The sequence below is a fragment of the Strix uralensis genome, chromosome Z (assembly GCF_047716275.1).
Source record: "Strix uralensis isolate ZFMK-TIS-50842 chromosome Z, bStrUra1, whole genome shotgun sequence".
NCBI lineage: Eukaryota > Metazoa > Chordata > Aves > Strigiformes > Strigidae > Strix > Strix uralensis.
Window position 1 is genome coordinate 87,694,807 of NC_134012.1, and position 11,905 is coordinate 87,706,711.

General features: G+C 37.0%; 1 protein-coding gene across 1 annotated transcript in view; it reads left to right on the top strand.

Moving 5' to 3' along the window:
* Positions 1-11,610, top strand: part of CPLANE1 (ciliogenesis and planar polarity effector complex subunit 1) — a 59,627-nt gene extending 48,017 nt beyond the window's left edge. Inside the window, exons 43-53 of the mRNA XM_074856063.1 lie at positions 82-175; positions 1,101-1,262; positions 2,670-2,700; positions 4,113-4,244; positions 6,086-6,251; positions 6,708-6,769; positions 7,204-7,368; positions 8,519-8,631; positions 8,972-9,055; positions 10,457-10,626; positions 11,040-11,610. Of these exons, the coding sequence (XP_074712164.1) occupies positions 82-175; positions 1,101-1,262; positions 2,670-2,700; positions 4,113-4,244; positions 6,086-6,251; positions 6,708-6,769; positions 7,204-7,368; positions 8,519-8,631; positions 8,972-9,055; positions 10,457-10,626; positions 11,040-11,183 (1,323 nt within the window). The 3' untranslated portion in view covers positions 11,184-11,610. The remainder of the gene's footprint in view (positions 1-81; positions 176-1,100; positions 1,263-2,669; positions 2,701-4,112; positions 4,245-6,085; positions 6,252-6,707; positions 6,770-7,203; positions 7,369-8,518; positions 8,632-8,971; positions 9,056-10,456; positions 10,627-11,039) is intronic.
* Positions 11,611-11,905: the final 295 nt, after the last annotated feature.

Sequence of the window (11,905 nt, forward strand, 5' to 3'; positions counted from 1 at the left end):
TGCATGAATATCTGTGATGTAAGTCTCAGAAATACCTTGAAGAGAATGTATCATTACTTAGTTTTTGGGTTTCATTTATAGCTAGTGAAAATAATAGAAGATTTTGAAATGGCTACTAATTCAGACCTTGGTACTCGTCCTTCGTTTTCTGAAGATGATAAAATCATTGATGATGGTATGTATTAGTTAACAGAAGGATAGTAAACTTGCAATTGTATATTAAACTTTACTAACTTTTAATTACCACTGAAGTTTAATGCAGTCCCAAAAGGTGTTACTGAAATATGCACCAACAATCAAAAGTATGAGAAACAAAATGAAAAGTTAGAAAATGCAACAAAAATGCATTTGAAAATACCAATATGCTTTGATCTTTTCCAAAACCACAATACAGGACTTGGGTATAGGATTTTGAAGATGATAGGATGTATTTCTGTTGTATCATAAAATCAAAACATGGTGCTTATGAGTGCTTTGCTTGCTGATATAAAAGGATATTAAATTTGTCCTCAGTGTTCTCTGTGCATGTAAAGAAACCTTTTTCATGCATCTTTGGTGGCTATTTAGTTGTAATATCTGGTGGTTTTGTTAAAAGCTTACATCAGCTTAACTGTTTGCTAGAGCTGATGTATTGAATAACTTATGGTTTATATAACAGTTGATTATGTAGTGCCTGTTTACTTATAGCTACTGTACTGTGCCAAGAAGGAACATGCTGGGGTACATACCATACCACAGGTCTCTTTTACATTCACACCAAAACATAGTCTAATCTACCTATGAAGTTAATATGAAGGCAAGTGGTAAACCCAAATCTCTGCTATATCTGTATAAGACAGTACTTAAGATGTTGATTAGCCTCACACAGAACAACTCATACTTTAGTCTTCTAGTTCACATGTACAGGACTGATAGATACATCACAGCTCTGGTGTTGCCCTTTCATAGCAAGGCGCATCTTACCTAGGTTCAGGTTGTTGTAGGTTTGACAAATAAACTAAATATGCAACTAACAAATATGTATGAGGAATAGTTTTTGCATTGTGGGGTTTTTGTGATTCGTCTACACTAATTACTGTATTACTTTTTCACGGAATCAGAACATTATTTGAGGGGCCTGATTTTTGAAGATGTTACAGATGATGAAAAGGAGCGTTTAAACTCGGAATATCCTGTACCCAGTTATACTACATTGGAGGTGTCCTCTCCTGCCTCTGCAGCCTCTGCTTCTAACTTTCCTGATGGCATAAAGTCATCTTCTGGTATAATCTTCAATGCTTTTAATGCTTTAATACTTTCCCCTTTTTCTCATTTTAAAAATAAATAAACCTTTTCTTCCTGGTGTAATACTTTCTCTTTGCTGTTATACAGAATGTTATGTAATGCCAGTGAGCTCATAAAAGTCAGTTGTCTTTCTAGATTGGATTACTGAGAGTGGCTTCATGGATGTGCATTGATAATGAGTTTATATGTTAATGATGGAACAGTATCACTAAGCTTTGAAAACAGTTCAGCAGTGAATTATACTTGCACTCAAATTCACCATTGAAAGAAAATGAATAACTTCAGGTCTATTTCTGAACCCCATCACTGTGCTGGTTTGTAATTATTTAGTAAGTGTATGTGAATATAAATAGGCACAGTGCCCAGAACACTCACAGCTTCTTCCCAAAGCTGTCTTTATCATCTCTGTCATCCTCCTGTGTTCTAGAGATGTAAGATCTCAATTAAATCCAACTGACATCAGCAAATAAACTGGTTTTTATCACTATACAGCAACTACTGACTGTGTCCTAAAACATTATTTTATGTAATTTTGCAAACTGACAATAAATTGGTTTTTGCGATTATGAAGACTGCAGTAGCATTAGAAGGAGGAGGGAAAAATCACACCTGTTGCCTATGTTTAAAAATGTAGAGTGTCTTATTTTATCTGCATATTGCCTACATTGCTTGCATTCAAGCTTCTAAAAATGACACATGCTTTGTGCAGGTGAACATGCCTTTGACAGTCACATTTGCTGCAATCTATCTTAAAAGGTGTTAAAACGTGGTTCCTATATCTGCATACAGCAGAAGTGAATTTCAAATGGCATGCACATCCAGATAAATGTTATGAACAGTAACACCCTTACAGTTTTCTCTTTAAGTATAAACTTGTTACTTGCAAGCTAAGAAAACTGTAGGTGGTACTAAGTTGCAACTATAGTTTTTTGAGAGTACAGTTTGGCTTAGGAAGGGTGATAGTGCTTCTCCTTCTAAGACATCCATAATGCCCTTCAGCTGTATTTCCTGAATCCCAGGAGTTTGTAGTCTGGCTTCTTCAAGTGACTGGCAATTGTTAATTTTCAATAAAACGCTGTCTAGTTGGAACTGATAAGCTTAGTTTGATCATGGCAGAAGACAACAGTGATCTTGTCTTCCTAGCAAAACTATCAATGTCAGTCAGGGAGCTGTTAAAAGTGGTGAAGATTCTGTGTTAACGTGGCAGTTGATGACATGCTCTCTCTCAGGTCATTAAGCCTGTGTACAGTACTCATTTGTTTTTAATGTCAACATATTCAGGTTGATATATTTCTGTATTTTATCCTGCAGGCTGTTTAACGTATGTATTACTAGTTTGTGTGGAAGTGCAAGGCTTTTGTTAACAAAGGCTGTTTCTCTTTCAGGCTTTCACGAATATGGGGATCTGTGTGATAGGTATGTATTTGGACATAGGTTTTGTTGAAAATTTTGTTTACTTTAAACTTAGAACAAAAGGGGACTGTTAAGGTGGAACTGTCACATAAAATCTAGGCATTCATTTTCAGACTGAACGGAAGCCTGTTTATTAGTTGATTTCAGGCATTTACTCTGACTTTGGTAGTGCCTGTTAGATTTACTTTATACAAAACCAGAAGCATTTGAAGTTGCTTTCTAGTTACAAGTAACAGAGCTGTTAATGTAGATGCTGCTGTTGTCTATGTGCATTTGTTATTTCTCCTGTTTGCAAAGCACTGTTTCTGAACAATTACGTGTAACTGCTGCTAATAGTTGTCTACTGAGGCCAGCTATCACCAGAAAGTTTTTGGAAGTCTTGCCATATGAACAGTGTAAAGCAGCAGACTGAAGAGTTCAAAACTGAAATGATCTTATGCATTAAGTAAAATGGTCTGACATACATATTTTTTACTGTTAACTGCTGTTAGTCTTTTGGATTCAGTTGTGCAGTAGAGAACAGTGGCTGACTTCCCTTTCCTCCTGGTCATTCTGCTCAATTACCCACCTTTATTGTTTTGCTTGAAGCATAGCAGTAAACTGAATGGCTTCGTTTATTTTTGAAGTATTTTAAGTGAAACTGCTTGTGACTGAAGCAGATTGGGGAGTGATTATACAACCTTGAGGATGGGTGTGAGGTAATAAACTTCAGCAGATGGTGATTTTTGCATTAAGGAGTAACTTGAAGCGACTGTAGCTTGTAATCATAAACTACCTGAGATTTATTTTTTATTGAGAGCAACTGACTAAAAGAGGAAGGAAATGGGCAGAATTTAGGTAAAACCATTCTCTCACACTGTTTCTTGCTCAGAAGGTCATTGAGAGTTGGGGTTCCTGAAACTGGTAGCATCCCACAGCCTTATCTCAGCATGGGCAGCAGTACAAATCCTGTGGGTGCTTCTGGCCTTCTGGACTGCCAGGTTCAGCCTCCTCTGGGTCAGCCATATTCACGCACCCCAGTGATGCTCAGGCAGTTCAGCTCTGGTTGGGGCCATATTTCACAATGGTTTATTCAAAGCCTTCTTTGCTGCTATACCCCTGACATATTCAGGTCTCACTCGTTCTGTCCCATTCCCAGTGGGGAGCTGCAGAGTTGGGTAAAGTACATGATGACAGCGAAGCTAAGGTGATGGCTGGTAACTTTTTTAAAAAGACAATGCATCTACGCACATTATCCAGTTAGTGCTTATGTGCACTAACACAGTGAGATTAGGGGGAAGAAAATTCAGTCCAAAGACTTCTGGTAAAACAGTCTGAATATTCTCATTTTAAGCATAAAAGGAAATATTTTAGCTTGTTGTTCTTACAGGCATGTTCTACTTTAAATTATTAACATTTTTTTTCCCCTGACTAAGCTCTTTGGAAGATCCCCTGCAAATTACTGGTCTGAGTGCTGTTACTGACATCATTAGTGATCTTGTAGTAGAAAGTGACATCTCTCCATCGGAGCTGGACTTTACAAAAATAACACCTAAGAAAATCTCTAGGTAATACCATGGCTGGTTTTATTATGTGTTAGTTAAATCATTTTAACCCAGGTTATTATTCTCATAGCTCACACCTTGTAAACGATGGAAGCAAGCATGTGATTTGAGTTGATGTTAATGGGACTAGATTAGAACTGTTTAATAGCCACTGTTTTACTGTCTGTTATTGTTGAATTTGCTAATAGGTTTTTATTATTTTGAAGTTCTTTCCTTCCTACTTGCTTGTTCCTCCTTCTACCAGGTATAAGCTGAAGCGCAACTCTCTTATATGTACAGCAGATTCAGTTCAACCAAGGGGACTGGAGCCTTCTAAAGCAGTTCTGAAAGATAGAATAGAAATTTTGTGTCAGTGCCAAAGCAGCTCCAGAAGCTTCCAGCTCCAGACTCCAGCTTGTCATGCTCTCTTCCCTGATAGATTTCTGCATCTTCCTGTCAGTTGCACAATCAGCTGTGTTCTTTCCTGAGATAGGTTGAAATTACAGCTGTTTACTACTCCTGTTTGTGGTATCAGTTGCCTACAAGGCCAAAATACAGCTGTTCAGGATGCCAGACTATCTGTTGCACTGGTGCAATGGCTCACGCCAGTTTAAGCGACCTGTTTCAGGATGTTCTAATGACTCATTTGAGTGTAATGCTCTGGTTTACTTGGTCTAACATTTATTTGAATTGTAATTCAAATTGAGCTTCAAATCTAAATCTGTGCACAGATTGTAATGTCCATGTGATCCTTTGAGAATTCCAAATATGTTAATCATTACTACATCAACACATAAATGTTATTAGCTGGACTGTTTTGTGCAATTATGTGAATATTTTCAAAATTACTGAAAATTTCAGAAATTTATTCAAGTAGTATTTAATCAAATTTGACCAAAGACCTAAAGTCAACTCAGTTTCACATACTTATTTTCACATATGACTGTGAATAATTCTGATAATGACACTTTCTTTTGCCCTAAAGTAAATCACTTTCAAATGTGTCAAAATTATTGTAATCCCTGGAGAGCTTTAATGCTTCAATCCATAAGCTTCTGGTTGAACTGCAGCTACTAGAGATACCTTGTTTTGCCACACTCATATTTTCTGTTGATTCTGGAAGTATTAGTGCCTGCCAGTTTTGAAAATGAGAAGTTTCAAAATGGGCTGCAAAAATGAGGCATTTAAAATTGAAACACTACTCTTGGAAAATCTATTTAATTTTTAGATCAGTGCTTTTAGTTTTACAGTGAAGAAAATATTTATTACCTAGCTGCTTACCTTAAAGCCGATTGCAAGGGAAATTAGTAAATATTTCTGAAGAACTCTTGAGGATGAAGTTATGTTAGCATTTCTTATTGGCTGTGTTTTTCTGTTGTTAGTATTGTGAGTTAGTGTTTTTAAAATTACTTTGTACAGGTGGACTTGTGAAGGAGCTCGCAGGATGAGAGGAGGGATCAAAAAGGATGATAGAATCTTATTGGTCTGTTCTTCTTTTTAGATATTTACACCATACACGCTTAAAAATGAAAGATCAAAGCAAAATGACTTGCAGGTTTTTCTGTGCCAGTTATCCTATAAAGACAATAACAGATGGTCCACATTTAAAACTTTGGTCCTATTATCTGAATGTTGTTGACAAATAGAAGAAAAATTTTAGGAAGTGTCTTGGAAATTACTTGTGTGCCAGGATTTTATGAAGTAAAATTTTACAGAAGAAAATGTCCACATTGTTCGTTACTTACGCTTTCAGCTGAGTCAGAAGTTTAAAGCGATTGAAGTATTTTTGTTATATCATGTGTAGCTGCCATTGTTTGTAATTTAAAGGATGTCCTAGATTATTTCCCATTTATGTCTGCTCTTAGGGTTCATGATTCTGCTGCTAGACATTCTCAAAAAACAGAAAAGAAGAAGAAAGAGATACAAGCGTGGATGAAGAGAAGGCAAAAGGAAAGAATGAGAGAATATATGAAGAAACTGGATGAACAAAGACAGAAAGAGCATAACCCATTCAATCTAAGAAAGAATGTGGTAAGAATGTTGTGAATATAATGGTTTTTTAGAAGAAAACATTCAAAAATTCAAATTGTACTCTAGCAAACACAGGTCAAAGTGCAACCTTGCCCTGTTTTTTAAATTAATTATTGTTAGGAACGTCAGTGATAATTTAGGAAACCGAAGGTGAGGCCATTTGAAACTTTGAGCTTGACAGTGAAGACATCTCCTTAGGAATGTTGATATTTTAAGCATATGAGCTATGCAAGGTGTGACTGCAAGCTATCAGTATATCTTTAGAAACTGAACGTTTATAGAGACAATCTTAACTGAATTTCCTGGTAGAGCCATATGCTTTCATACTGTTTTTCATTCTGGACAGTGTCTTAAACAGTAACTTTCAAGTCAAATAGGTGTGTATATTGAGAGTGAGAGGTTGGAGTGAGACCACAATACAGAATAAGTTAATGATTATTATACTTTCTTGCACAGCGCTGTAGTCTTACTTCAAAGAATATTAAATTCCTCCAGAAGAAGAAAGAAGAAAAAGACAAGTGAGTTGCTGTAAATCTAACCTGTGGTATTCTTATTTATGTATTAATTTTTCAGTCATAAGGAAGAGGTAGTTTTAACTATCTTGTCTATGAAACTTCAGGTATGAGTGGCATTTCAACCAAGAGCATTAAAAATTGTTTGCTTTACCATTTAGGAAAACTCTGAGCATGTATCATCCTTTGACTGTATTTTTCTTTTTGCAGATATAACTTTTTTTTTTTTTCCAACATTGACTCATTCATTCAGTCAAACCCATTGTTAATAAATGTTTTAGCTTTTTGCTAATGATCTTTAAAAGGGCTAGTATATCTTTTCATAAATTGCAAAAACGTGTTCTTTTTTCTGGTTACCATGTAACCTTACAAGACACAAAAACCAGCTGCAATTAAATGGGTGATAACATGAGTTAATATGTAATTTTATTTCTCTATAGAGCCCTGTTATCTGAACATCACAGTATGAGAATATCACAAGCACTTTCTCTGATGAATGAAATGTTACCTGAAACAGTGGTGTTACCTGAAAATGAACATAGACCATTGTCTAGGACTAGATCACCTCAAGAGTACAGAAAAGGATATTTGGCATCTACTAAAGGGTAAGAATTTTAATCAGTAACCATGTTCTGATGTATTGGTGTCTTTACCACACTTCAAATTTGTCTGCAATTTTTATCTAGTTGGTATAAGATTAGCTTCAGAGAAGCTTTTTATTCTGACACAAACAAAGATATACTTTGTCTGGATCAGAAGAGTCATAAGTTCCTGTACCAGCCTTCTTACACCCATTAGTGCAAGTCTTAGAGGGAGCCTTAAAAATGCCTTTCAGAGCATAGAATAAGCCAACTCTGGAGTCAGAGCTGTAATCAGTGTCCTAAGCCATTCCACTTAACAGCAGTTTGACTGGGCTATAGCCAGCAACATAGTTAATGATCTGAAGAGCATCTAGTAACAAGCAAGAAGCAAATAAAAATACTACTGTGCATGCATATAGATTACTTAAAGTTCAGCAAACTCTACATTTACTCTCTTCCTTTTTGACTTTATTACGTAGAATTTTACTTGCTCTTTCTTCTGCACTTTGGTGCTTATTGCATATTGAGGAGATAATGGTATTTAAGTATTATATATTGGTAAATTTATTCTACTTATTGGCATTAATGTCACATGTGTGTATGTGTAATCCAGGTGTGTATTGCAGTATACTTTTTCTTCTTGTACACAGAATTTTATGTTTTCCAGAATAATAGGAGGAACTGTGTACTTCAGATAATCCTGTAACTTCCAGACTTAAATATTTCTACATCTCTTTTTAATATGTAAAGTTCCAGGATAGAACATTAAAATGAATGTAGTCGTCACTGTGCAGAGCCCGCTGTTAGTGTCCAAGAACAGTTTAAGACATCAACCCTTGCATAATCAGAAGCGCTGAGGAATATCATGCAGGAAGCCACCTTAGGAGTGGCAGTAACTTCTAACTAATAAGTTTTGTTGGACCTAAACTGGCTCTTTGTAAAGCCAATTTGATATGTCTACACTGTGATGGCCAGCAGTTCTGATTCTGGGAGGCTTATTGGCCCCAAAAGCAGCGTGTGATGCTGATCCTCAGCTAAGTGGGATTGAAGGTAATTTCTGTGGCCTTTTTGTCTCATCTGAATAAGCCCTGTTAGATTGAAGTTGTGTGGAGGAATGGTATGTGGTAGACAGTGGTAAGTATTTGGGCTTTGTTGGTTTTTTTTTTTGTTGTAGAGAGCATCCAAACAGTCCTGTTCTGTCAGAAAGGAGCAGAATTGCTGCCAAATCCAGCTTTCATCAGAAAGTACACCGTTTCACCCCAGCTCTTGGTTTAATACAGTCCAGGGGTAAGAACAGAACTTTGTTAATGAAGGCACATACTGAAGATGATCTTCAAGTTACTACTGGATTTTGGGGGGGAAGAGCTTTAATACCTATGTAGAAAGTCAGATTTATAATCCTGGAGATTTCCTGTCGTGGGACTTTTGTAACTGTGCTGTCATTGGCCTGTCAAATGATGACAGTTACCTTTCCTTACCATCTCTCTAAATCCAAAGTAGCTTAATTTGCCATAGCAAGGGCACTGCGTAATCTCGGAAGCAAGCTCACAGATGAAAATTTTGAAGCATCTTTTGAGTAGTTTTGATCTACTGCACCTAATGGGAAATGCTTTCTTTGTCTTTTCAGGAAACGCCTATATGCTACCACAGAAAAGTACTTCCAGGGGAAGAACAAGAATTGCTGCAAACTGTCCTGTTAATTCTAGACACTGTAAGTTACAAAGAACAATGACAGAGTACTGTTCAGCTACATAATACAGGGGAAAAATAAGACACAGAGAACACCTTTCAGAATACATTCTGGGTGGAATTTATGCAACACAGACCTCAGATGCAGCATTAGTTTAGAAGAATAAAAATCATCAGCTTTCCCCCACATAAAAATCCTTTTCATTAGAAACTTGTGAAATATTTTAATCAGTCACCTCTGTTTACCTCCTGAATGGTTTTAGACAGATGGCAGTTCCAAGATTGCTCAAACAAATGTGCTAGATTCCAGTGATTTCCTGAAACAAGCATTATAAGTCATGAGGGACAGAGGACTTGAGTCTATCTTTCAGGTGAAACCCCCTGAGAGCAGTACGGTACACAAGTATTGTGCCTCTCCCTTACCTTTCTATGCTGCTTACTTTCTGAGCTCTTTAAAGTAGGAATTTTCTTTGTTATCCCCCTGTACAGTGTCTCTTTAAGATACTATTTTGTCCTAATGTTAGAGTGGAAAAATGTAAGACTGAATTTTAAAAAAATAATAAATCAGGTTTTTAGTGATCCTTTTTACCTATGCCTATCTGTGTAGGTCTGGATCCACAAAAGTTTCCTCACATAGATGCTTCCTCCCAATCAGATTCTTTAACAGATACAGGACTTGACTACAAGAGCAAAATTTCTGATCAGACCAAGAAAGACTGAGGAGAGAATCAGTCTGACACTTGGGAAATACTGTGGGTTGATTCCACTCTCCCTTGTACCGGAATTCCATTCTCCCTTGTACTAGTGGCATAGTAGAGATCCTGATTGGCTGGTCAAATGTCGATCTTTTTGAGTTGGCAATGCTGAAAAGGGAGAGAAGCAATAGTAAGCAGATAGGTGTTTTTTTCCTGAATCACTGACTCACCTCTACATGTGTGAGAAGTCATTTTCCTCCTCCTTTCCATACGTTTTCTAAACTCTAAATACAGGTAGATTTCTCTGATTTCACATCACTTTCTTATATCCCATCACTGCCAAGGGTTTCAGTAAAGTTCCATGTCTTCTAAGAGGCACAAATCCAGAATTTACATAGTTTTATTCATCTATCAAATAAGGTAGCAATGCCCTTTTATGGGGACTGCACCACAGGACCTGGATGCTGAGGCACCATGCATAGTCCTGTTCTACTTTGTCTTCTGCCCTGGGAAGACAGTTCAGAGTGTGAGGCTGGAAGGGACCAGCAACATTTTCTTGCCATAACCCAACATCAGTTCAAGATAAGGGTTATGCTGTTTTTACATGTGTTTACACACAGCTTCAGTTTTTAGAACTTGGAGCTTCTGTTCTTGGAGAAGTTTCAAGATACTCAGAAGATGACAGCCAGAAATGTTACAGTGCTATGGTTGACTTGTTTTCTCCTCAGCTGCTGAGCACAGAGTCAGCAGAACATCAAAACAAAAGCCTCCACACGTTGCCACTGCAGTTCAGACAGAAGGTGTTGATCAAGAGACTGATCGAGACATAGTAAGTCCTTGGACTGTGCCTGATGATATCCAAAGAATACTTCAAGATACTCATGACTCCTTGTTTCAGGTAGGATGTCTGCTTATTCTAGGAATGGTTTGATACCTGCAATTTACCACTGTTTACTTCTGCTTTATTTAAAACGTGGTTCTCTATTCAAAACGTGTGGATGAGATGGATGCAGAGGGACATAAATGATAGTGATTCAACACAGCTACATTTTGTCTTTACAAGCAGAGTAATTCCTGTGGGCCTTGAAAATGAATGTTCTTTATAGCAACTGTACAGGCACGTTGTCTGTCCAGGCAGTGGATGCTAATGGGAGTGCATAAACGGGAAAATAAACCTCATTTGTTGCAGAATAATCAGGTACATAACTTGATTAGGACATGTTTGAAAAAGTGGGGTCATTTCAGCTGGCTGCACAGAGGTCTTGTCCATGAATGCTATGCAGTGATTCAGCTCATCTTTTCATCCAATAGGCCTCTGCGCTGCATCCTGTGAGTCTCTCTCCTGTTGGAGATGTTATTGACACAGATGGTGTTTCTGAAAGCACGGGAAGTATCCTCAGCAAACTGGACTGGAACGCAATTGAGGCTATGGTAGCAGATGTGGAAGACACGTGAACAAAATTTCTCAGCTGCTGTGCACTTTCAAACAGTTTCTGGTGTTTGGTTTCATTTTTTAAAATAATCGTTGTTCTACTTAGAACGGATTGAGGCTTGCATTGATGTTTTTCTTAAGCAGCACAGAAACTCTCACTACTTTCAGTCTTGCCTGGATGAAATTCAGTTCCTTAACATGTAGTTTGCTTTCCTTCAAATGTCTTCAAATCAACAAGCACTAAATGTTGTTGGTAAATGCAGACCATATCTTAAACAAGAACCTCTGGCTTGGCTACTTTGCCCCTCTCAAATACATGTGAAGTTTTACTCTATTTTAAGAGTGCTGCACAACTGTTTTACCTTTGTATTTAACATTGTTATAGATTAAGTTATTTTTGTAAGTTAACAATTGTGATAAACTGATTTAATAAAAGTGAGTTTATTTGTTTCTGCTATAAAGTGATTTACACACAGCACTGTTTTTGCTGGGTATCACTGACTGTACATGCGCTCATGCACTACCCTAGTATTTTAAACCCAGCTTACTTGTACAATAGTTTAGGGAAATCTGAAAAGAGTTTGAAATACTGATAAAAAGAGGTACAAATAGGCAGCAATAAATGAAATACAGACTTCTGTTAGGAGAGTCACTAGTATAAGAAACTAAGGACAAGTACTTACTGAGGTAAAGAAAAATACCACTGTTCATCCATCTATATAATGCTGTCATGTTACAGTGCTTC